At 41.1% G+C, this 27467-nt stretch overlaps 1 protein-coding gene across 6 annotated transcripts in view; it reads right to left on the reverse strand.

Moving 5' to 3' along the window:
* Positions 1-11480: 11480 nt before the first annotated feature.
* Positions 11481-27467, reverse strand: part of ADAMTS6 (ADAM metallopeptidase with thrombospondin type 1 motif 6) — a 410266-nt gene continuing 394279 nt past the window's right edge. For all 6 annotated transcript variants that reach the window (XM_068249826.1, XM_068249813.1, XM_068249820.1 and 3 more), the window contains one exon: positions 11481-12474. In XM_068249826.1, the coding sequence (XP_068105927.1) occupies positions 12365-12474 (110 nt within the window). In that variant the 3' untranslated portion in view covers positions 11481-12364. The remainder of the gene's footprint in view (positions 12475-27467) is intronic.

Raw genomic sequence — 27467 nt, forward strand, 5'->3', positions numbered from 1 at the left:
CCCGAACCTCCCCACGTCAGCAATTACCTCTGCTTTACGGGGCCCTTGCTAATAAGCTGCAGCAGTGATTAATAACCTCTTCCGGCTGCCAAGTCCGTGCACTGTTGCCATGTTGTCCTCCTCCTCCTCCTCTATGATCCGGCGCACATTACTTGTAAACACGCGCTGGGTCATAGAGGAGGAGGAGGACAACATGGCAAGAGTGCCCGCCAGAAGAGGCCCGCCCTGCCTCTAATACTTTTAGCCATAGCCCCTGAACAAGCATGCAGCAGATCAGGTATTTCTGATATTGTCAGATCTGACAAGATTAGCTGCATGCTCGTTTCTGGTGTTATTCAGACACCGGCCAACAATATAGCCGCCTCTATATCACTCTCACCTCGGGTTCACTTTAAACAATACCAGTTGCCTGGCTGTCCAGCTGACCCTCTACAACAACCTACGATAAGCCCTAGTGGTAGGACGGGGCTATGTACCAATATATATTTCTAAGCATATTTAATTAAATATGCCATTAAATGTATATGTACTGTATATACAGTATACAGGTACTCCTCAGTTAACGAATGAGATAGGGACTGTAAGTTCGTTCTTAACCTGAATCTATTCTTAAGTCAGAACGCTGTGCTATCTATGTCCCCTTTGCCTCCAGTGCCCCCCTCTGTGCCCGTTTGTCCCCTTCAGTGCCTTTGTTCTCTCTCTGTGCTCGTTTGTCGCCCCCTCTGTGTCCCTCTATATCCCCGTCTTTGTTTGTACCCCCTATGCCTTTGTACCCCATTTACCTCCGTTTGTACCCCTGTGCCTCCATATGTACCCTCTGTTCTTCCGTTTGTACCCCCTGAGCCTCTGTCACCCCCGCCTCAGTTTTACCCCGTGCCTCGGTTTTTACCCCTGGTGCCTCTGTAACCCTGTGCCTAAATTTTTACCCCCCTGTGCCTCTTTACCCACTTTCGGCCTGTTTTTAGTCCTCTCGCTCTCTGCCTTTGTACCCTATGGTCTCACCTTACAGCCAACGCTGTCTGTCCTCCGCTCTCCGCCTCCCTATAGCCACGTACAGCACCGCTAGATGCAGCATCGCTTCCTGTATGTCATGTGACATACAGGAACCTATATGTTAACGTGACATACAGGAAGCAAAGCGATGCTGCATCTAGAGGTGCTATAGGGAGCAGGAAGCGGGGGCTGGAGGACAGACAGCGTTGGACTCAATTCAGAGGTGAGTCAAACACTGCTGCGGGGAAATGCGCCAGCACTCAGGGGAAGCTTGAAGCCACTTCTTCAAACTTCCCCCACGCGCAAATGCCATCATCGCAACAGGATCGGGCCGTTCGTATCGGCGGGTCATTCGTATGTCGGGTGTTCGTAAACAGGGGACTACCTGTATATATTTAGACTTGGAAACATTGGGAAAAGGTTTAAACATCTCAGAGGGCTGGTTCATGCCAAGAGCATCTTAAACACTTTTAAATGGTCCAGCGTTTTGAAAAAAGCTTTACTAATGTATTTGTATGGGCTAGTTCACACCAGAATGATGTGATTTTTTTTCCAAAAATGCAAACGCGGGTCCGGCAACATTTTGGAAATGATTATGCCTTAATATAAAGTGTAGGAAAACTGTAAAATCACTTTAAAAATTGCTTTCAAAGTGTTTTTAACCAAAAGCTGTTCACTTCCAGGCCAAAGTATACTTCCTGTTTTGCCACAAGAACTACAAAAACGCTAAACACAAATGCTCCAAAATCACTAGGCATAAATATAACATCTCTAGGCACATGCCAGGAATTGCTGCTGCAAATTGCTGCAAGAAGCGCTAAGCATTTGTGATTAGGCTTAGCGATTTTTGTTGTAAACTAGCCCAGAGACTGTTTGTAGGCCCGTTTGGCTAAATTACCCTCTTCCTGTTCCGACACCAAGGGCTCAAATATAGATTTAATGTGAGCATAGTGTGTCACTGGAACAGAAAGTGAAAAACATCATAAAAAAATATATTTAAAAAAATCAGATGTTTTCAACCTGCAAAAGAAAAACATTTTCTCTGTCTCAATAGAGGTTTTCCCAAACTCCCTGCCAGCACAGAAAGTGTGAAAAAGTCTGCCCAAATGAGATCTATAGGCAAAAATAATACCCCAAGCAGGCTGCCTAGGCAGCTCTCCATATAGGGAACACTAGGGCTTAAAGTGGATCAGAGATAAACTTTTACTCATTGCATAATTGTGCTCCTTTCATATAGTTTATAGGGCATTCCTCATGCCAAATACTTTGTTTTGTTTTAATAATCTAATTCCCTATAAACTAAACAAGCCTCACCCACAGCTTTTTAGAGTGCCTTGGCACTGTAGCAAGGGCTTATGGGAGCTCAGTCTGGGCAGGAGGAGGTTACTAGCCATTGATTTCAGAGGCAAAAGGGAGGAGATGAGGGGACTGAATTTGTCACATTACACACAGGCAAGCTAATAACATCTCCAGCCCTCAGCCTGTGACAAACAGAACATGGCTGCCCTCATTGTATCACAGGAATAAATCATTGAAGCTGTTTGCAGCTAGATTTGCTGTGTAAACCATCTAAACTTTATATAAGATATATAGACAAGTTACTTGTTATAGTTACTTTTTCACCTCGGATCCGCTTTAACTCTTTCAGTGCCATCTGCATAAGTGAAACCAAGTAAAAAACTTCAGGTTTTTTTTAGTATTTCAATAAATCATAATGAAGATGTTTTTATATCAAGGTTGTCATGCTGTGGCTAATCTTTTAGAGCAGAGAGGATATTCTGTGTTTAGTTCCACTTTGACTTTAAAATACTTTTCATCAATAATCACAGAGATTAAATAAAAACAAAAATGAAAAAAAAAAAAAAAAAAAAAAAAAAAATCCTAAACAACTGGCCCACCTTTTCTTCAATATTTAACAGCTCTCTTGAAAAGCCTGACCCATGGCCTCCTTCTTGCTTAGTAAAGAGATATAACAATTTAGCCACATCATTCTAAAAGTACCTGTCTTTATTTTACAAATATATCTAATTTTCTTTTCCTTGTTTAATGCTGTAGACTGTGAAGTTTAACTGCTTTACAAATACTCATTTAAACACAACACATGGAAAAACAGGTGTTAGGAAACAGGGTAATAAATTAGAATATAATTTACAAAAAAAACAAACAAACAAAAAAAAAACAAGGGAAAAAAAAAAACATTTTAAGTAGCAGTGTACCAAAGTAATACTGAATAAAACATAAAAAGCAATTAATTACAATAATACACAGGTATTTTCTAATCCTGTAAAGTTAATAACTATACGATGCTCACTCATTTAATACGTTGATAACAAAATCGACCATTTTTAAAATGTTTGCACCATTAATAATTCAATATTTGCCAAATCTGAAAGTTTTAATATACAGATATATATATATATATATATATATATATATATATATATATATATATATATATATATATATATATATATACACACATATACATATATACAGTGGTGTGAAAAACTATTTGCCCCCTTCCTGATTTCTTATTCTTTTGCATGTTTGTCACACTTAAATGTTTCTGCTCATCAAAAACTGTTAACTATTAGTCAAAGATAACATAATTGAACACAAAATTCAGTTTTAAATGATGTTTTTTATTATTTAGTGAGAAAAAAAAACTCAAAACCTACCCTGTGTGAAAGAGAAATTGCCCCCTGAACCTAATAACTGGTCGGGCCACCCTTAGCAGCAATAACTGCAATCAAGCGTTTGCGATAACTTGCAACGAGTCTTATACAGTGCTCTGGAGGAATTTTGGCCCACGCATCTTTGCAGAATTGTTGTAATTCAGCTTTATTTGAGGGTTTACTAGCATGAACCGCCTTTTTAAGGTCATGCCACAACATCTCAATAGGATTCAGGTCAGGACTTTGACTAGGCCACTCCAAAGTCTTCATTTTGTTTTTCTTCAGCCATGCAGAGGTGGATTTGCTGGTGTGTTTTGGGTCATTGTCCTGCTGCAGCACCCAAGATCGCTTCAGCTTGAGTTGACGAACAGATGGCTCGACATTCTCCTTCAGGATTTTTTGGTAGACAGTAGAATTCATGGTTCCATCTATCACAGCAAGCCTTCTAGGTCCTGAAGCAGCAAAACAACCCCAGACCATCACACTACCACCACCATATTTCACTGTTGGTATGATGTTCTTTTGCTGAAATGCTGTGTTACTTCTACGCCAGATGTAACGGGACACGCACCTTCCAAGAAGTTCAACTTTTGTCTCGTCGGTCCACAAAGTATTTTCTTAAGTCTTGGCAATCATTGAGATTTTTTTTAGAAAAATTGAGACGAGCCTTAATGTTCTTTTTGCTTAAAAGTGGTTTGCACCTTGGATATCTGCCATGCAGGCCGTTTTTGCCCAGTCTCTTTCTTATGGTGGAGTCGTGAACACTGACCTTAATTGAGGCAAGTGAGGCCTGCAGTTCTTTAGATGTTGTCCTGGGGTCTTTTGTGGCCTCTCGGATGAGTTTTCTCTGCGCTCTTGGGGTAATTTTGGTCGGCCGGCCACTCCTGGGAAGGTTCATCTCTGTTCCATGTATTTGTGGATAATGGCTCTCACTGTGGTTCGCTGGAGTCCCAAAGCTTTAGAAATGGCTTTATAACCTTTACCAGACTGATAGATCTCAATTACAGTACTTTTGTTCTCATTTGTTCTTGAAATTCTTTGGATCTTGGCATGATGTCTAGCTTTTGAGGTGTTTTTGGTCTACTTCTCTGTGTCAGATAGCTCCTATTTAAGTGATTTCTTGATTGAAACAGGTGTGGCAGTAATCAGGCCTGGGGGTGACTACAGAAATTGAACTCAGGTGTGATAAACCACAGTTAAGTTATTTTTTAACAAGGCGGGCAATCACATTTTCACACAGGGCCATGTAGATTTGGAGGTTTTTTCTCACTAAATAATAAAAACCATCATTTAAAACTGCATTTTGTGTTCAATTATGTTATCTTTGACTAATAGTTAACGGTTTTTGATGAGCAGAAACATTTAAGTGTGACAAACATGCAAAAGAATAAGAAATCAGGAAGGGGGCAAACAGTTTTTCACAACACTGTATATATATATATATATATCACATAGTATATATATGTATATATCTGTTTTGCACAATACTTCCAGTTCCAAACATAATTTGGCTCATGAACCCCACAAAGATGCCACCATATTATAACCTTTATCGCACGTAAAAAGAAAAACAACAGCTTTTGTACCATATTAATATTCTGTAGCAGCATTTTTATTATGTTTACATGATAATATTGGCTAACATCCAATTTATAACGTTATGGGATTTGGTGTTGTTGACATTATTGCTTAAATTATAGTTGTATCTTAAGTTGATTTTTTTTATATCAGTTTCAATTATTGTATTTCCAAACTGTTCTTTAAATGCCAAACTTGGTGGAAAGTAACTGAATTATAAACATCTTGATCTACGATTTAGCACCAAGGAAATAACAAAATATAATGGCAAAAACAATTTATATCCCTTTCATTTGAGGTAAAAAGAATTTTCCAACCTAAAACATGTTATTTAAAAAAAAAATACAACAATTATAATATTAAACTCCAATAAATGAAAGCACCCCCTCATGTCACAAATGATTTTCTTTACATCAAGGCTGGATACATCTACAGCATCATAATGTTAAACAAGCAACCTTTTATCATACCTAATTGAGACATTGTGCCTAGAGGTAGCATTGTAAAATTTCAGATTGTCAAAAATCGTGTATGTGCATGGAGCTATTGCAGTTTAATTCTTATATCCTCTCTGCTAATTCACATTATTAAATACATAAAGTGAACATAACACATTTAATAGCGCACTCTTCCCCCACACATTTCTTTAACTATGAATAATGATTTTTTTTTAACATCTGTTTTTATAGGTTTGGTGTCATAGTGATAGCTCTGTAGTGTGTGTGGTGTGGCCCAATAACTCAATATATACACTGAAACTGTGTCAGATATATGATTCTACAATCTTGTGTGCAGTGGATCAGAACAGAAGACAATCTATGATTTGGTTAAAAAAAAATTATGTATATTGCCACAACATTAAATTAGGGACCATTTTAGTTTGAAACTTTGATAAAAACAAAAAATGCCATCTAGGTACTAGAGCAATAACCCTCATGAAGGTTAAAGAACATCTCCACCCAATGCTATAGGGTATAAGGTATGTAGGTAGGTATAGTAACGTCCATTATACCTCAGAGGTCAACATCAGAAGTCCTTTTGAACTAGTAATTACAGTGCAGGAGATTTGGGCGCAGCCGATGCCATTATAGCCTATAATAGGAATGACGGCTATAGCGGCGCACAGTCAGTGACTTCGGCACCGTCAGAAGATGGAGCTGAAGTTGCTTTTAAAACACTAATTTGGCTTCCAGCAATAGCTGGAAGCCGAATTAAATTATTCCCCACTATCCACGTGGACCTGGAGGGGGAATAGTATTTAACGCCAACGGGAACGTGTGCAGCAGCAGGATAAGCCGTATACTGGCTGTATCCTGTGCCCAACTCTCCCGGTGGCCAATTCATATGTATGCCTTTTGAAAGCCATGATTTCAACCATTCTAACTCTGTCCTAGAGCACTCTTTGGATTTGCCTAGTATGGCATTGAAAAAGTACAGAACACTGGGCAAATATGCTAGTAGGCAAGCCGGCATGATCCTGAAGGCGCAACAGGATGGATAAATAAGGGCTACAGAGCTGCAGATTTCTACCAAAAGCAAACAAGGTCAGGATGACTTCTATTAATATAATTACCTTCAACCTCACCACCACATAGTGCTAGGTGGAGTTCATTAAAGAATGTGTGATGGCATCATTGCTATTAGATTATCCTTACTGTAACTAGAAAAAGACATACTGGAAGGTACCACTGACTTTACAAAGAGGAAAATGCACACCCAGAACTAAGATTTTCTTGCTCATGCTGAAGCCCCAGTGTGTAAAACCACCAGAATCTTGAAGCATTGGACAACTTCTACGTTTCAAAAAGGTTAGTTTGACCACAGATGTCTCATTAGTTTTGAGCTACACTTGAAGACATAGTGAGTCAGATTTGCTAAAGGAAGTAATTTTCTTAGAGACTTTTGTCCATTTCAAACGCCCCAACTACCTAAATATGTGTAAACCTTTAAAAAAATTATTCTTAAGGTTAAGGCTTCTTGCACACAGGGACGTTACAGGCGCACATTAGTGCAGCCTGTAACGCTCCCCCAACGCACAGCAATGTAACACAAGTGGGCTGTTCACACTGCCCACGTTGTGTTACATTGTAACGCAGCAAAGTGCTGCATGCTGTGCGTTCTAAGCGGCTAAGCCGTGTTAGACTGTTTGCACATGCTCAGTCATGTTGGGGAGGAGGGGAGAGCGGCCGGGCACATGGCTAATGAATATTCACTGCACTCAGTGACGAGCAGTGTTTACTTCCTGGAGAGGCCGCTCTGTGCGGCGATTGGCCGGGCGGGACCACGTGATGCCGCATGCGTCCAAGAGTACGCATCACGGCATCATGGACGCCAGAGTGAGCTGCACAACGCGGCTCACTCCGACGTCCACACCAGAGAGCACCAGGCGTTGCGTTAGGGGCACGTTATGTGCCCTATAACGTCCCCTAAACGCAATGTCCTGGTGTGTAACTAGCCTCAAAAGCAATGAGGAAACCTGCTGTTTCATAAGTTCTTCTGAAGGAAATGTGAACATTTGAATTATCAATCTCTGTTCTGGGGATGATTGATTTAAAATGCAGTTTAAACCTGAAATACTGAGTCTCCTCTAATCTTATTGAAGACTGGGTTAATGTTATTGGGGAGGTGCCCAATATATTAAGTGAGGTTAGGTGAGGTGTAAGGCTTTATAATAAAAACTATGATTAATCTATATAATAAAAAGGAGGGATTTTACCTCCAATTAACACTCACGTAGGTGGAAAAAAAAGAAGTCTTTATTAAAAACCGGTTATACTGTAGACTATCCTATCCTATCCTATCCTGTTTAGATCTTACTAAGGCAGTGCTAGGAGACAGGGCTGAGATGGTCAACATAAAGAATTTGAGTTAGCAACACATTTAAAGGTTATCTTAAGGAGGGGCTAGCAGCACACTGGGGGGCTTTTCCTTTTCAGCTTGCACATCCTTTAAAACGTTTATAAGTGAAAACAAGGCCAATGCCCATCTCCCGTAGACTCTGCCTTTTCTGCATGCTGTCTGCTTTGGACTGCTCTCTAATGTATACCATGCATTCAGCTTTTTTTTTTATGTGCCATTCTTGCTACATCTTATACTACTGGTTGCATTTAAGCTATTGGAGCTCCATACTGTAGGCTTGCAGTAAAATATGCTTTTATTTTACCTTTGCAGGGTCCTACTTGTACATTTATACAGAATTCGACTAGAATCCAGGGTTACTGTTCGGAACCGTGATACCATTAGGCCACGTTCACAGCGGTGTGTTGCGGTGTAACAGACGCTTTCTAAGGAAGGAGCGGTGCTGTAAAGCGGGTTGTGATATCATGCGTCAGTGCTAAACGCACGTGTTGACATTAACAGCGAAGCAAACTTTTCATTGACTGTATGCTTCACTGTACCAGATGCAAAGAGAAACAGGGAAATCAACAGCCACTGTGAATGTAGCCTTAGAACCTAATATTTTTGAAGACCTTATAGGAGTAGCAGAGTTTATCTTTAGTTTGAATTTGATCATTTTTACAATTACCCCACACTGAGTGCCACCCCCATTTACATGTCAAAAACATACTTAGCAGTCTGCAATTTTCTTTCTTCTGCAGTAAAGCATTGTTTTGCTTAATATTAATTAGGTCCACCTACCATCAAATCATGAATTCACATTGGGTGAACTTGTCCTTTTCTATGAACCCTGGCAAAGGTGTGGTATTTGTTTTGTTTAAAGCAATGCTCTGTATAAACTAAAGAAATGTGAGCCCTGTTACACTATTTGTATTGTTAACTTAGTTTTATGCGCCAAAGAGTAGTGATGGTCATGTCTAAGAGAATTCACGGAGAAGCATGGGATCAGTTTGGTCAGGTGATAGATATGCAAAGCTCTGATTTGCTAGTCATCATCATGTGCTAAAGCAGGATGTGGGGAGAGCCTCAGAGCAAATCAGAGCTTTGCAAATCTATCAAGCAAATCACATGCTTCTCCATAAGTTCTCCTAGACATGACCATCACTTTCAAAGAGTAGAGGATAAAAAATAAAATATTCATTTGAAGTGCGCCCTTTGCATCTCCTCTCCAAACATTGTAGTGACTTATTGTTGAAACTAAAAAGTTTACGAAAACAAAAGATGAAATTCAAACAGCTTTGCGAAATGAAAAGTCTACATTAGAGGCCAGAGGGTCATATCATATTCAAGAAGTAGTATATGAAAATAAAAAAGTTATAGTACCGGTCTATTACTGTAAGTCTTTTTCGTGGTGCACTTCATGGATTTATAGTGTAACTGCAATAACATATGGCAGTTTCCAGACTTCCTAGAAGTTTTTTTTTTTTTTTTAATGTTAATCTTATTAACAACTCCGCTCCCTTTATCCTCTACAAACACCTTTGCTTATGTTGCTTGTATAGCAAAGAGTTTGTAGTCTGCCGCAGTAATAAGAGAGGAGCAGCTCCCCTCAATGTGCGGCTACAGGCTCTCACCTCTGCTGAGTGCAGAAATGATACTAATTCCGCGTATGACGTCACGGGCTAGGCGGGCCCACCTCAGTCCTGTATAGGGAGATAAAATGCCGGAACAGTAGTACAGTAGTGCAGACTGCACCTAAGTTGACCACGCTACACACAGATGTTTTCTTACAAAGAAGTTTCTTGGTTTTATTGCATATAAAAGTATTGTTCCGGCTTTTTATCCCTATACACAGGACGGAGGTGGGCCTGCCTAGTCCGTGACGTCATACACGGAATTAGCATTGTTTCCACATACGGCGGAGGGGAGAGCCTGCAGCTGCATGCTGACACGCCAAAAGCGTCCTACAGGTAGACCGGATACTCGGACTCCAATACACACTGCTTATCACCTGGCGAAGGGATCAGGCGCCCAGCCACACACTCCGGAGGTGTTACAACTCTGACTTTCCATGCTACAGGTCTATGTGGAGGTGGTATGAACTTTATTGGCTGCATGCCACTAGCGCTGAGAGAATCTGTGTGATGTTGCTTGTATATAGACTGTAATGAACTGGAATATGGGAAATTTTAACAGCATACATCTCTTTCCTTGTGCTGGGCTTAGCTCCCCTCATTTCTCTTACACCTCACTGTCCTTAACATTCACTAACTGTTCAACCAGCTTGTGAGGTTATGGAGAGTGTACAGTTCATTGCACCACTGTTTCCTCATAGTGTGACTAGATCGCTATCTGCAATCCGACTTGTGTAAGTTAGCCTCCTGCAATGATGTTATAGTGTTATGCTGCTATGCAGCATTACTATGAAGGTAAGATTAGTGTTATGGTGGCCATACACGGTACAATAAAAACGTTCGATTATCCCGTTTATTCGATCTAAATGATCGAATCGACTGAAAGTTGAAAATATTTTTTTTTTCGATCAAGCAATTCGAACGATTATCCTGTTTTTTCGAGAAAAATCAGATCGGACATGCTGGAAAAATCTTTATATTCGATCTAACGGAATATTGGAACTAAATTATCTAATCGAAAAAAAAATGAAAAATTGTACCATGTATGGCCGCCATTACAGACACATTAGTAAATTTGGAAGATTCTTTCTATGTGATACAGACTGTTATAGACGCTAAAGACATCTTATATACATTTTAACATCGACTATATAACTAAACACTGTGCAAGACAAGGTGCAAAATTGAGACCATAATTTGTGCACCCGAAATGTAAAACAAAAAGAAAAGCAAAAAGACAAAAACATTCCATAATCAGCAACTGATCCACATGAAGCACAAATGTAATAAAGTGCGTTAAAACAAACATACATTTTTTGTAATGAAGTTGCTATTATAATGTACTGTGGCTAATTAGTTTAGGTATTTTCCTGGTGATTCTGAGTGGTTTGTAGGAGAAACTACTGAAAATGACACATAACATGAGGTGTTGGTGTGTAGCATGTTGATTAAGTTTGTCCATTGCAATGTTTGCTGGGAAAATTGTGGTGGACGGGGTTTGCTAAATGTTCTCACAATCTCATCGCATGTTTACATCTACAGTCAGTCTTGTGATAAAATTAAGCTAAAAAAAAATACCAAAGCAATTCTGTGACTGACGCGTTTCGTAAGTAAAAATGGATGAATAATCTAAAAATGACTAAGTGTCTTGCAGTTAACAATGGCAGGACCTAGACTCAGAAACATACATAACTTCTGAACCATCTCTTTAGAAAAAGCTATGAAAGACATAGAAAAATACAATATTTTGTAATCTCTTTAAAAACCTGTTTTAAATATATTTATATTAACTAATAAGAACAATAGCACCAATGACAACTGTTTTATGTATTTTTTTTCACATTAGTAAAATGGTTGATTGCAGGTGGTCAGTTTGTTTCATTTCTTTTTCTTTTTTACTTTTTTGTTTAAATCAGAGGACAGTCACGGTATTGTTATCTGGATTGACAAACATTTAACTTGGAGTGGATCATTTTACCTGCAGTCACATGCGTGTGTCAATGACGCAGCTATGAATACTGACAAAGTATACCTATATATATATATGTTTTTTGCTTCACAGCAGTATTACAGAAAAAAAAAAGAAAAATTCAGGCAGAATAACAAAGTACACATAGTTTGGATTTATAGTTGCTTCTTAAATAACATTTCAAAGCCCATTTTATAATTTAAAAATTGGTGCCGTAAAACTGAGATAAAATATTTATATTTTTTTTAAGTAAGAAGAAATCTCTCTGTTTTAAAAATCAGGCAAAAAAAAAAAAAGTTTTAAATACTAGGGAATTCAGTGTCATTTTGTAAGTCCATAATAAAAAAATCATACAAAGAGGTAAGCTTGGTGATTGCTATAGTTGTGACAGCCCAGCCATTCCACGGTCTGTCCTATTGTAGACAGGTACTGTCAGAGTTCCACAATCCAGCTCCCCTCCTTGTCAGGGTGTCCAGCACTTAGGATAATAAACTCACTTCACAGAAGTTAAATAATTTGGAGATCCTGTCAGTTGGCAACTGACAAAGTGGTTATGTTTTACACAGGGTTCAAGGATGCTTCAAGGACATCTCGCTCCTCTTTATGTCTCTCTGGTTAGTGGGTACTTCACAGAGAGCACAATAGTCTTCTTTTTCTCTGCCATGCTGTGCTGTGGGTCAGTGTCCTTGGCATGTTTTACAGCACATCTGTCTGAAGTATGCTCGGCTACAGAATTTGAACTTCAGCACCAGTGGGCAGTACGCCACTTTGTTCACATCTTTGCACTCTGTTTGGGAAAGAGAAAATACATTTAATTTTTTTAAATGACAAGAAAGCAGGTTTTACACTTTTGCTAACAAATACTGCAACCTCATGCTATAATTAATGCTTAATCGAGCAGGGCAACATGCAAAACGTAATAATGTGAGCTACATTTTTGCTAAGATACAAAAAAAGGAAATAGAAATATTGCAATGACACATAGAACCTTTGCCATGTCACTTAAAATTTAGCACATGTATATGTTTTAAAGTTGGGCGAACAGTTCGGCTGTGTTAGCCGAACTGCAGCCGAACTGTTCGGCTGCCCAAGCTGTCATTTATCTGTGGCTCTTACTACTTCCGGGTCGCAATGACCCGGAGTAGTACGTCTGCGCTGGCCCGGCGGAGCGCGTCCTAGATCGCGCTCCCGTTGCCGGGCACTCTCTGCGCATGTGTGTGTCGTCACTCATGACATCACACACATGCGCAGAGAGTGCCCGGCAACGGGAGCGCGATCTAGGACGCGCTCCGCCGGGCCAGCGCAGACGTACTACTCCGGGTCATTGCGACCCGGAAGTAGTAAGAGCCACAGATAAATGACAGCTTGGGCCCCGAACAGTTCGGCTGCAGTTCGGCTAACACAGCCGAACTGTTCGCCCAACTCTAGGTTATGCAAATATACTGTACTACTTCTGTATTCTGTTCTAAAAAAATTAAAATATTGCACAAAGGTCCATTTATTTCAGTAATTCAACTTAAAAGGTGAAACTAATATATGAAATAGGAATTGTATTCCTTTGCAGGTGTTTTGGGTTAATTAGCCGATTAGAGTGACACTTTGAGCCTAGAATATTGAACATTTTTACAATATTCTAATGGTCTGAGATTAAGATTTTGGGGTTCTCATAAACTGTATGCCATAATCATCAAGATAACAAATAAAGGCTTGAAATATCTCGCTTTGCGTGTAATGAGTGTATTTCATATCTTAGTTTCACCTTTAGGTTGAATTACTGAAATAAATGGACTTTTGCACGATATTCAAATTTTTTGAGTTTCACCTGTACTTGAACTGCTGTACAATTGTCGTTTGTTTTCTCAATAAACAGAGTTTCGTTGATATAAAAACATTCTTCAAAAATTGTTGGTGTCCATTTATTTTACAACAAATAGTTTGGACTGGTTTGGACATGCACTTATCTATATGATGCACCCCAGTTAATGTGTTTCCAAGCAAAAACCAAGCCCTGGTGTAAAAAGAAGTAACCTACAAACCACCATTACTCTTCCTGGCTACCCAACTAAACTGGCCAAGGAGAAGGGCCTCTGTAAGAGACTAGCAGCACTATTGGTCAAGCTCCAATGAATCTGTGACGCGATGGGAAAAATTTCATAAGGGCGCTTATCACCTCAAGACTCCAACTTATCTGAGCTTTAAAGCAGAGTGGCCAGAAAGAAGCCTCTAAGTAAAATATACAAGAAAGTTCCTCGATGCATGCTTGCAAAAAAAAAGATGCCTAAAGGACTCGTACTCTATGAAAAATAAAATCAGCTGGTCTGACGAAGCCAGGTTTGCATGGCATCAATTCTACAAATAGTCACACACACACGTTATAATTTTTCTGTTTGATTTTACAGTAAATCATCGGTTGTACAGAAAAATCAAAAGTGTTTTTATCTGATTGAGAAATGTGATTTGAATTTCCGGTTCCTCTCAATTTTTTGACATTGGACATTTTGGAAAATTCAGACCAACTCTACCAAGAGTTGTATGGCGTGCGACAGATTGGTATGGTATGTACTGAATAGTTATATACAATTTATTCAAGTTGAATACAATTTGACACACATTTTTTTATTGTTTGTATAAACATCAAAAAGAATGGAATTATAAAAGTGTCATAATATATAAATATATATATATATATATATATATATATATATATATATATATTATATGGAAAAGTGCTTGTTAGGTAGAATAATAATAACATGTCACAGTATTGTAATTGGTTTACTTATGGTAATTTCATTAGTAAACTGATATCAATGAGTGGTTGCGGAAAAAAGTGTAAAAAGAAGTTTTAAGCAGCAATGCGTTGTCCAGTAGTAACTCAATGCTAACTAAAGAATGATGATGGCATGAGATATTGATAGATGTACATAGAGGTTGCATTTGGAAAATCCGTATTAAAAATCAAAAAAAGATCAAAAGTTGATTATTTAGTAGCCACATTAAGAATCGTATCTGAACAAAACCAGACATCATCCATGACCTAACCCAATACTATTCCATAAGTGAAGCATAGTTGTTTTCCTTTGTCTAACAAAGCTATGTCACTAGGTACTTTTTTTCCAGCAATTTCTGAATTCCATTCAAAGCGGTAATCGCCTGCATTTTGCGGTTTTAGATGTGAACGGACCCTTATGGTTTATTATAAAGCTAATGCTGTCCTTATTTTAAAGGCCTATTGTGGAACAAATTATAACCTTTTTGATAGGGGAAGCCCATAGAAGAGAAACAGCACCCAGATAGCTCGTAGAGACCAAAAAACACTAGAATGTTTTTAGGGGCTCAAAGAGACCAAAAAGACAGAAGGTTTTTGCAATCATTCAGTTTTATGTAAGTAACAACAAGCTTCCATGTATCACTGCTAAATATGCCAATCACCTCTTTATTACCCTAAAGGTGGCCACTAATTATCCAATTTTACCAAATCTATGTAGTATAAGAGTAATTGAGTGAATATATTGAATGGATAATTTAGACAGTTGCCTTATATTGCACAGAAATGGTAAGATGGGATGAATAAGATAGTTTTATTAGTGACCACCATTAGAGTCGGACCCATATCCAATTAGACAGGATGTAAGGGGGAATCTCTTAAATACAGACACCGGCAGCAATAAAAACACAAAAACGTTCTAACCCCCATCCAAACTTCTCAAAACAAGAACAGATAAAAAAAGAATTAAAAAACCTGATGCTGATAGCAAAGTTGTTCTACAAGAACAGCTTCTCTTCAGGGATGGACTTTAGAGCAGCATACTACTCAAATTCGGAATTCAAATTCAATTGTGACCGCGGGATGGGGGGGGTTTAACTACCCAGAAATCTTCGGGACGTCTGCGATTCATTACGCATCATAGGCCTAATGAAAGCCGCATTGCATGACTCACTACCGTGCTTCCTCTTTCAAGCCGGGCGGTGGAAGCGCGGAAGTGAGTGGTGTAACGCACCTTTCATTACGCCTATGAGGCATAATGGAATGCAGACGTTCCAAAGACTTCTGGGTAAGTTAACCCCCTATCCCACGGTCACACGTGAAGTTATTACACTTCATTTGAATTCCGAATTTGAGTAGTACACTACTCGAAAGCCCAAGCATGCTGCTCTTAAAGAGGGATTGTCAGCCACAAAATCAAATTCCATTTAAACACTGCAGCATGTTTACAAAGCTGCCAGGAATCTTACCCTGCAGTACAAGCTCTACAATCTATTCAGGAATGTATCTTGTGGGGATATATTGGGGTGCTGATGATGTTAGGAATAAAGGAACATATTCGTTCATTTTTCTGCCTGTGTTCCGTGTAGGTCTGCCAGAAGGGAGCGGTTACCTTGAGTTGCTTGGGGCAAGGAAATGGGTGATCGTCTTGACCATATGAGGTGCTTTGAGTCTGTATGCAGTTCCTCTGAGAGTGCTAATGGGATTATCTGCCTGACTGTTTGAACTCAGGAGACGGCCCATTGTCTCAATACACAAAGCCAGAGGACCAGAGTCTAGAGACTAACACAGGAACGTTTGAAATGTACATGACAGGCTATTAGAAATGGGTGAAGTCCTGTTGATACCATTTTTTACCTGTGGAAATTAAATCATTAGTGGAGGTGCTATAGTACCCTTTTCATGTATGTGGATCTCTGGAAATCCCATTTATGTCTGAGAACTGAGACAGGAAAAAGCCTTAATCAAGTTTTCACCTGGAGTTGAAAGGCTCACTTCACAATCTTTGATGTATGGACTTTTACCTGGAAATGGAATATGTCTGAGATTTAATTAAAACCTAGTTCCTCCCCTCCCCAAGGAAGTTGCAGCCTCCAGGCGTAGCTCAGAGTATAAAAAGCAGAGGCGGATGCCTAGTGACTGTCTTCTCTCGGAGGTAGCGAATAGCTAGGGAGGATCGCGACTCCTGGTCGAAACGGCGTCCTCCCGTCAAACAACGTTCTAACCTAAGCTGGTAATGTTCTTTTTTCCCCCGTTTATTTTTACGCAAATATCCGTGTGTTATCTTTGTAACTTTTATCTTGTAACTATTTTTACTTTGTTTTTTGTAATCTTTTTGTATATATTAAGTTCTGCATTGTTCTATGTTTTTCTAGAATATTAAATTATTATTTAATAAGTTTGACTTCTGCCGTACTAAACTAACACTCATAGCCTAGAAGAGACTGAAGTGTAACCGTGTATAAGTTCATGCCTAATTGTACGCTTGAGCAACACTACCGTATGAAATTGTAATTGCATTGTGTGTGGGGGCGTTTGTCATACGTTGGCCTAAGCGCGCAGCTGACCCAACGTACGAACAACGCCAGTGCGAGTAGCGACAGCAGAGTGGCTAACAGTATCGTTCGGAACGACTGTTAGTGGGTCTTTGCTTCACGACAGTGTAAGATTGCAACTGTGTGTGTGTGTGGGTGCGTGGCGTTCCCGTATTTGGCCTAAGCGCAACGCTGACCCAAATATGAAAACGCGGAGTGCGCGCTGAGGACTCGACAGCAGAGTGGAAGTGTCTAGCGAACCGCTAGTGGTGGCAGTGAGAGGTGTTCTGAGGGGTCCCAGCCTTGTTTTAGCTTGACTAAGGCTGCTTCCCCTCTCAGTCTGGTCAAACCCGCAGTCGGGAACCGTATACGCAGGCGTGCCGCGGGCCGGTTCCTGACATATCTGCTGTAATTATCTACTCTTAGTTCCCCGGGCTCTTTTCTCCCACCTTCACTGAGGCCAGTGAGAGAGGGAAGCTCGTCTCATCTCACCTTCCACATTCCTGCTTCTCACTGATTGGTATGAGCACACTTCAGACTGACAGACAGAGGCTGCAGCATGATTTATGCTCACTCATGTTTACAAGCAAGGCTGAGGTGACTCAGCAGATTGGAGGAGAAAAGAAAAAAAACTTGAAGGAAATGACATCAGGTTTTAGCTTCACATTATGGGAAAAAGACATGGCCCGAGGAATAGAATTCTCTTCATTTACTGTATAAAATTCACTGAAATCAAAATGTGGACAGTACAATACACGTTATGTAAGTAGATCAAGTATTTATCTACTTACCGTATTTTTTGGACTATAAGACACACTTTTTCTCCCCCAAAAGTAGGGAGAAAAAGTTACTGCGTCTTATACTCCGAATGTAGCAATCCTGGCATTTGTTTCTATCAGTAATTACCGTATTCTATTGCGGTACGCAGAGGGGAGGCTGCAGCGTGATCCATAGTGTTTCCATGCGGCATTGAAGATCCGCTGTAATTACCCGCAGTGTATTTCCTCTAATCTTCCTATTAAATAATGCCCGGCATCAGTCCCACAGCACAGCGCGATCCACGTGGTTTCCATGTTGCATAGTAGCAGCTGCTGTAAATATCCACGTTGCTAAGCCCTTTGATCCCTGCAGCGCAGCGTGATCCACGTGGTTTTCATGTTGCATAGTAGCAGCCGCTGTAAATAGCCGCTGAGCCCTTTGATTCCCCCTCTTTCTTCATGCCGGTATCAGCGCGATCCCCGCTGACAGGCACATCTTCAGCCGCTATAGCGGCAGAATCCTCAGAGGCTTCCGTACTGCAGTGTTTACTGGCGCCCTCTCATGACCTGCGACCCACGTGGTCATGAGAGGGCGCCAGTAAACACTGCAGTACGGAAGCCTCTGAGGACTCTGCCGCTATAGCGGCTGAAGATGTGCCTGTCAGCGGGGATCGCGCTGATAACGGCATGAAGAAAGAGGGGGGATCAAAGGGCTCAGCAACGCGGATATTTACAGCGGCTGCTACTATGCAACATGAAAACCACGTGGATCGTGCTGCGCTGCGGGGATCACAGGGCTCAGCAACGCGGATATTTACAGCAGCTGCTACTATGCAACATGAAAACCACGTGGATCACGCTGCGCTGCGGGGATCAAAGGGCTCAGCAACGCGGATATTTACAGTGGCTGCTACTATGCAACATGAAAACCACTTGGATCGTGCTATGCTGCGGGACCGATGCCGGGCATTATTTAAGAGAAAGATTAGAGGAAATACACTGCGGGTAATTACAGCGGCTTCTTCAATGCCGCATGGAAACACTATGGATCACGCTGCAGCCTCCCCTCTGCGCACATCAGCAGCATCATTTTCAGCCTGAATGCCCAGACCAGAGGGACCCAGCTACTGCCACCCATTCTGGTGAGATAACCTGAAATTTAATTTTAGTGATTGATTAGTGTAGCTGGGGAGGATGGGGGGTTGTTGTGTAGTGTAGTGCAGTGTAGCTAGGGGAGCAGCAGGGGTTAGTTAGCTTGTCAGTGTAATTTAGATAGAGATATCTTGTTGGGGGAGGGGGGAGGAAAGATTAATAAGACCCTCCTGGACCATGGACTCACCTATGTTTCATATTTTTTTCCCCCTAGTTTTTGCCCTTTAAACTTAGGTGCGTCTTATAGTCCGGAGCGTCTTATAGTCCGAAAAATACGGTATATATGTGGTTTTTTTTCCTGGCATAGTATGACTGATCCTCCTGCTTTAATGTTCTTTATTTTATTGTGTGGAGTTGCGGGAGCTGAATATCTGCTCAATATGACCCAATCATAGTGTTCAGTTTCAGGCCAAGAGACTCTTAATCCATTGCAGTCACTGCACCCTGCTCTATTTTTCTGCCATTAAGTAAATTAGCAGCATCTTTGTGGTAATTATAAATGCTGTACAATCAACTAAAACCTTAATTTGACTTTAAAAGAAAGGCAAGGAACAAAATATTTTATTTCATTTGCATTGACACTTCTAGATGTCAGTTCCACTGGTTAAAGCGTTAAATGGCTTGAAAGGACATACTGAAATGTAGTACTAGCCCTACTAAGAAATTGTCAAACATCCCTTTTTTCAGTACAGCAAGAGTTAAAAAAACTGAAGTTGTTATCTTCTAAGGAGTTCCTGAAAAGTAAATAAAAGTCAAAACAGCTGAGAAAGGGTGAAGAGAAGGCTTTTGATAAGGTTTAAGTGCTGGAAAGTTCAGAGAGTCTTTTTCATACTACATTTAATTTCTCTTTAGTAAAACACATACACCTAATCATATTATAAGTATTTTCACTTCAGGCTTATGTGGATTAAAGTAAATGACCTAAATTACTTTACTGCCCCTGGATGAGGCATAAAAGGGTCATCTGGAGATGATCTGAGATCTGATCTGAGAAGGACAGAGATGTGCATTTACAATTATCGAGCACAAAAGTGTCGGCTGCTTTTAAAATAACTGTATATTATAGCTTATCGAGCCATATAGTTTACGGATTTTCCTGTACCTGGGAGCTAGTCAGTATCCTGCATTTTATAGAGCGTTGAGTCCAAGCAAAGAATCGTGATTTAGCTTAAAGAATGCTAGAACACACTGTGCCAGTGAAGGAAATATCATCCCTCTACAGATGCTTTATTTTATCTGACACTGGAAATTTTCTGTTCTTATTGGTTTTTATAGGCGGCTTGCTTGATAGACTCCAAGATATTTCTAGTGAAACTGTTGCAAAAAGGCCAGATTGGTTTTAAATTCTTAGATAGGCAGAGGATGGAAAAGACTTCATTGAGTTATTATGCAGAACTGATTTAAAGAAGGTAAAGGACTTCTGAAAATAAAATGAGATGCCAACATTCATGAAATGCTTTTGTCCTGTTGGACTCAAAGCACAAGCAGAGATGCAGCCACCTAGAATGTGCTCGGCAATCCACTCTGGCTGGCGTTTGGAGAGTTAGAGAGCCTTGTCCAAAGACTCCATTCTGTTTAGGTAGTGGTTCAAGCCAGGATTAAAAGCTTCAGAATATAGTAGTACTTTGTGCCTGATCAATAAACCTTTCCAACTTTCCTCATGATTGGCTTATGTGGATTAACTAATTCTGTTTGGTAGCAGTACTTGTCAATTATTGGGAGGGTCACTGTGCCCTGACCCTGATTGAGTTATGTGCAATAGTGTCTTTTTGATATTTGCAATATATTATTATGGCAGCAGAGCTCTGTGAGCCGGTCCAGGAACCAATTTCATTGGCACCTGACCCTGTGATCAATGTGAGCCAATGAGATTGTCTCACAGTAATGACAGGGTCAGGAGCCAATGAAATCGCCTCCTAGCCGGCTCACAGAGCTCTGCCGGCATACCAATGGCAAAGCGAGTGAGCTGCAGTGACAAGACAGCGACGAGATCGGTGGTAGCGGCGAGAGCGTGTGGCTGGGAAATTGAAATCTATGTCCTGTCAGAAGTAAGCAGTCACAAACATTCAACCAACGCGGTCCGGTACAGGTCAATGTGCTTTTCACGTGTTTTTAGAATGATGTACTGTACATTATGAATTTTTGGATATGAAATAAATTATTTTGATCATTCATTATACTCAGTGATGCTAATTTTTGGATCTCTGGGGTATTGCTCTAACATATATCAGGTTTATACTATTTATTTGCATTCACTTGCTTAATGTTGGATTGCTTATTTAATAAAAGTTAACAAGGTACTATAAGTGATCTTAATAGCCATGATCATCGCCTTCATCTGTGTTTGCACAGGGCTAATATGAAATACATGCAATCTGTTTGCTGAATAAGCACAACCACAGCTATTACGATGTAGTATGTTGTGCTGAGTCTAAAGCAGGCATGGGCAAACTTGGCCCTCCAGCTATTAAGGAACTACAAATTTCACAATGCATTTGCCTTTATGAGTCATGACTGTGGCTGTCAGACTCCTGCAATGCATTGTGAGATTTGTAGTTCCTCAACAGCTGGAGGGCCAAGTTTGCCCATGCCTGGCAAAAAGATGCATGGCATAGAGACGCTGTCCATGGGTAGCACAGCAGCTCAGTCTTGGCACAGGTTATGGTGATCATGGATGTGAAGTCACTAATTCAGTAAAAAAAAGATTCAATTTTCCTATTTTACGATAATACAATCGGTTGTACAGAAAAATCTAAAGTTTTTTTTTTTTTTTTAAATTATTTTTCAAGTGAGAAATGTGATTTAGTTTCCCATGGTTTTGGGTTTTTTTTTTTTTTCCTGTAGAAGTCTATCAGGAGTGGTGGAAAATTCTGATAAAATTTTCAGAAAATTGAATGGTGTGATATGGATTGAAAAAGTTGCTTGGAGTTTATAAATCAAGTAATTGACAGTTCTGGATCATGTTTTTCATAATTGGGGAAAACTAGAACACGAACAGATGTTTCAAAAGTTACAGTGAGTCAGAAAAATCAATCAGAATACTAAAATCTTTACAATATTCACAGAAATGGGACATTATTATGATGTGGCCTGGCTGAAATCCAATAGGCAATTAAAGCTAGAATGTTTTTTAATTATATAGAGGTTAATTTATGCATCAAAATTTCAATGAGTGCCTCTCTCTTCCCTTGCCTGTTTTGCTTCCACAGCTTCTAAATAGGGCAAGTCAGAGTCAGGCAGTGATCATCTGTAAGCAGTCTAAACATACTCTAATGGATTTCAAATGCTTTCAGTTTATTATTCATAACAATTCCATATTGGTACAACATGTTACCATATCAGTTTTAACAACTGACCTTTATTTTCTTTTGCTATGACTTATTCAGTTAAGACCAAAAAATAAAGATTTAGTGAACATTCTGAGGCTGTGTAATGATACAGCTACACTAAACAACTTAAGAGGTGCTGGCCCTAATGTAACTTTTCCTTCGAGCCTAAAGCTATAAAATGAGAGGGATTTTTTACTTCAAATAACCAATTAACCCTTAAAGAAAACCTGTAACGAAGAAAACCTCTCCTGGTGGGGGGGGGGGCTCCGGATCCTATTGAGGCTTCCCCCATCCTCCTCGGTCCCACGGCGGCGGCAAAAATCCTCCCGGAACGGCTCCAGCGCAAGCGCAGTATCCGCTCTCCGCACGGTGTTAGGCAGAAATAGCCGATCTATGTCAGGCCGCTCCACTGCGCAGGCGCAGGTCTCCTGCGCCTGCGCAGTAGAGCGGACTCAACGGAGATCGGCTATTTTTGCCTATCTCCGTGCGGAGAGCCGCGACAGCGCCCCCGCTGGAGCCAGGAGAGGTAAATAAATCAGCGCTTTTCAGGCTTGTCGAGGGAGGATTCCGGGACACTTCGGAGGAGCCAGCGCTGTACTGACTGCAGCTACAAGAATGGGGGAAGCCTCATTTGGACCCTGAGGTTTCCCCCTCCCAAGGTTTTTTATAAAGGTACACACCAGTGCCAGCTAGGTTTGTATCATGTTTATTAAAATGTCTTGCCCAAATCTACATGTACCAAAGTTCAAAATAGTCAGTAGGATTGTCACTGAGGTTAAAGTACATTTCAGATGATTGAGAATTATGCTAATAATTATGATACAGAATCATACTAATGATTAAGAAAACTATTGTAAAATAGACTAATCAAATCTTACAGTAAAAGCCCTCAAATGGTCCATATTCAAGCTGCATAGATTTGCAATAATGTGCATAGTTCTGCATATATTTAGAATTATTTGCATATTAAAAATAGAGAGTTGGCACTGACCCAAAACTTTGTACTAAAGGCCTTTTAGACATTCATGGCAAAGGAATATGGGGACAAAAAATGCCTATAGGCATCCGCGGTGGGCAGAAGTCGTTTTGTATTAAACAGCTTTTATGGGTCTGTAGCATATGGAAGTGAATCTACCGAATACCTATAGACATCAGAGGCAGCCTAAGGGTTAAATGCAGAAAAATAATGTTTTAAAAATTATTCTAAATTCAATTTGCTATATGAAGAGAAAACTGGAAAAAACATTGATGTGTGTATGTGTACATGTGTAAATAGGAACCATAATGCAACAAATAAAATGATATGTGACTAGTAGACCTAAGCCCGTTTAAAAACAGGCTCTAGGTGTGTGTCTGAACTTCCTCCCCTGTGACCGCTGCCACTGCCGAATAGTCAGCGCGCACAGAAGCCCGTTCGGCCAGCCCCCTGGTCTGTCCTGCTCCCTGGCTGATGCACAGTAGCGCAAAGCACGGGCACGCACGCACGCACACACACGGATGCAGAGACACAGGGATTTTATTATAAAAGATACTGTACATCTTTTTATGTTATCTTTTATCTATAAATTGCTGTGCATCAGCATGTAACTTTGCCCTCCCAGTGACATTTAGCCTAGGCTATGAGGTCATCCAGCCTTCTACCCCAGAGCATTCTGGGAGCTCATGTGATGTCCCTGTTCACTTCAGAGAGTAAAAAAAAAAAAAAGGGAAAAAAAAAAACATTCTACATTGATTCACCTTTCTAACAGTGAAGATGCTGGCATCTCTGGTAAATTTAAGGCTGGTTTCACACCAGGACGTTGCGTTTTAGGGGACGTTATGGTCGCATAACGTGCCCCTAACGCAACGCCTGGTGCTCCCTGCTTTGGACGTCAGAGTGAGCCGCGTTGTGCAGCTCACTCTGGCGTCCGTGATGCCGTGATGCGTACTCTTGTGCGCATGCGGCATCACGTGGTCCCGCCGGCCAATCGCTGCACAGAGCGGCCGCTCTAGGAAGTAAACACTGCACGTCACTGAGCGCATTGAATATTAATTAGTCATGTGCCTGGCCGCTCTCCGCTCCTCCCCAACGTTACTGAGCATGTGCAAGCAGTCTAACGCGGCTCTGCCGCTTATAAAGTACTGCATGCAGTACGTTGTCTGGTGGCGCAGCGTTACTATGTAACGCAACGTGGGCACTGTGAACAGCCCATTGATTTTTCATTGCTGTGCGGTGGGGTGCGTTACAGGCTGCTCTAACGTGCGCCTGTAACGTCCCACTGTGAAACCAGCCTAAGAATGTAATTCAGGGTGAGGTATGATTTTAAGATGGTAAAACATTGACTAAACAATTAAAAAAAAAAAATAAGCTGGAGGCCGAATTACATCTTACCCCAATGAACTACGGCTTCAGAGGGGGAGTTGGTATTTAACAAGGCTGGGAAATTTGCCACAGTAGGGTGAGCAGTTTTTCTTCTTCACCCTGCACCCAAATTTACTGGTGCCTTCATTGCATGTACACCCTATTATACCCCAATTCAGTAAATGGTAAATCGCCACTAATAGATTGTATATAGAAAATTGTATTCATTTTGGTAAAGAGTTACTGCTAAAAAAAAAAAAAAAAAGTGCAGCTACAAGAGGGAAAGAAACCCCCCAAACAGAGGAGCTGCATTGTACACTGTGCTCACACATTACTCCCTGTGCAGATCTCAGGAGAGAAGCTGAATGTTGTGGTTCTAGTGGTTATGTGTACTTCACTTATGTTTATGAGCAGCATAAAAATCCTGTGGTAGTTGCTGTCTGCACTCGGCTCTCAACAGAAACATATCACATAATCCTGGTACATGAATGTGTCGGATTAGGGCTTTCATGTCAGTACCATTAGGCTGCTTTGTGTTCTTGTTTAATGAAATTGGCAATATGTTACTTATTACCGAGTATTACAGTTCCCTGTGTAAGGCTTAGTTCACACAGACACTATCCCAGCATTTAAACACCATGTTTAAGTGACCCCAAACTGCCCTCACTTGAAATCTCCATTCATGCTGATATCCATGACAGCCTTATAGGGCATTGTGTCTGCACACATTTGTCATTTCTTGTGTTTATTTGGATGTCCCTCAAACACGACCAAATGCCTCCACTGGAATATCTATTTGCATATTCAAAGTGTTTTCAGGAATTAAAATCCCTCATTTAGATGCCTTAGAAACACTACCAGACGCACAATAAATTCTTATTAACCTCTTGGGCATTATGCACGCCAGAGGGTTTGCAGCCGACAGTCCCCCATTATAATTTTAAGTGATCGTGTAGTTGTAATATCTTCAGCTAGCACTAGGCTAGCTAGCAGTGGTGGCCGGCATCCCCCCGATTACTTCTGATCCCCCCGATCGCTGCTAAATACATTATCCCCCTCTGGATCCAGCGATGGCGCAGCCTCCCCGGACAGTTCTGCTTTTCTCTATGGGGAGGATCGAACTCGACATCAGCGACGTCATGAGCAGACCCGATCCTCCCCATAGAGAGGACTGGAGATGTGCAGGGCGGCTGCGCCATCGCTGGATCCAGGGGAGTAATGTATTTAGCGGCGATCGGGGGGATCAGAAGTAATCAGGGGGATGCCGGCCACCATTGCTAGCTAGCCTAGTGCTAGTTGAAGATATAGTACAACTACACGATCACTTAAAATTATAATGGGGGATTCCTGGGGACAGCCGGCGGTATGCCTAACAGTGTCGGGCATACCGCTAAGGAGGTTAAACAGTTGGATATAAACCCATACAAACAAATGCTCTTTATGCATTAGTAGTAAAGTAAGTGAAAATGTTAATGTGGTATGAAAATCAAAATTAATGGGGACCAGAGACGAGAAGTGTCTCAGGTTCCATACTTACTTGGGGCTTCCTTAAGCCCCCTGAAGGCCGCTCGTCCCTTGCAGCCTGTCGCACTCCCATCCCTGGGAGCCTTCTGCGCCTGCGCAGTTGTACTACGCAAGCACGGAACGCTCCCAGCCACGGGAGCGATATGGGGGAGCGCACCACGGGAGCGATATGGGGGAGCGCACCTGGCCACGCATGCACAATGAAGTGCGACTCAGCCAAGCCTTAAGGCTGAATTGCAGGGGACAGGAGCCTACCGGGGAGACTGCGTGTGATGAGCGATATTTTACATTTTTACTGCCTAAGTAAATGTAAGTGAAAGGAACATAGGAAAAAAATAATTTATAGTGCATTTAGTCTGTGTGAAAAATGTACAACTAATACACATGTACAGGGGCATTTCTAGGTTCCTGGGAGATTCGGGCACCCCTGGGCACCGAGAGGGAAAGCTGCTGCAAAAAATGGGCGTGGTCATGCCACAGAAAGTGGGCGTGGTCATAGGTGGGGCCAAATGTACATGAACATAGCAGGGGTGTAACTTAAATATATTCAATAGGCAGTATTTCACATAAATAAGCCCCTCACCTGGCTTCTGTCTTGTTTTCAGCTGGCTGGCCTGTGTGCTGTACTTGGCTGTAGGGTATGCTGGGCTTGCTGGTGGTGATGCTGGGCTGCCTGGCTGGTGATGATGCTGTGCCGGCCTGGCTTTGCTGGGTGCTGGGCCTGGGGCTTTGCTGGGCTGGGGGCTTTGCTTTGCTTGTCTGGAGTCCAGGGGCTTTACCTTTGCTGGGGGCTTTGCTAGGCTGGGGCTCGGGGTCTTTGCTTTGCTGGGGTCTTTGCTTTGCTGGGCCCTGGGGCTTTGCTTCAGCATAAGTAGCTAGGTATAGATGCCTTCAGGATAGATAGCTAGGTACAGGGGTCTTCAGTATAGGTAGGTAGGTATAGGGGCCTTCAGTATAGGTAGGTAGGTAGAAGGGCCTTTCGTTCATTATAGGTAGCTAGGTATAGGTAGGTTGATTATAGGTAGTAGCTATAGGGCCTTCAATATAGATAGGTAGGTATGGAGTCCTCAGTATAGGTAGGCAAGTATTGGGGCTTTCAGTATAGGTAGGTAAGTATTGAGGCTTTCAGTATAAGTAGGTAGGTATACAATACAATACAATACAATACAATAACATTTGTAAAGCGCTTTTCTCCCATAGGACTCAAAGCGCATAGCTGTGTCTCAGATTAATACAGGGTTTTAGGCTGGGTTGTGTTAGAGGAGATAGTCAGATGTTCATGAATGCCAGACTGAAAAGGTAGGTTTTCAGTTTAGACTTAAATGCTTCCAGGGATGGGGCTGTCCTGATTGGGTGTGGCAGGGAGTTCCAAAGT

The sequence above is a fragment of the Hyperolius riggenbachi genome, chromosome 1 (genome assembly GCF_040937935.1).
Source record: "Hyperolius riggenbachi isolate aHypRig1 chromosome 1, aHypRig1.pri, whole genome shotgun sequence".
Lineage (NCBI taxonomy): Eukaryota > Metazoa > Chordata > Amphibia > Anura > Hyperoliidae > Hyperolius > Hyperolius riggenbachi.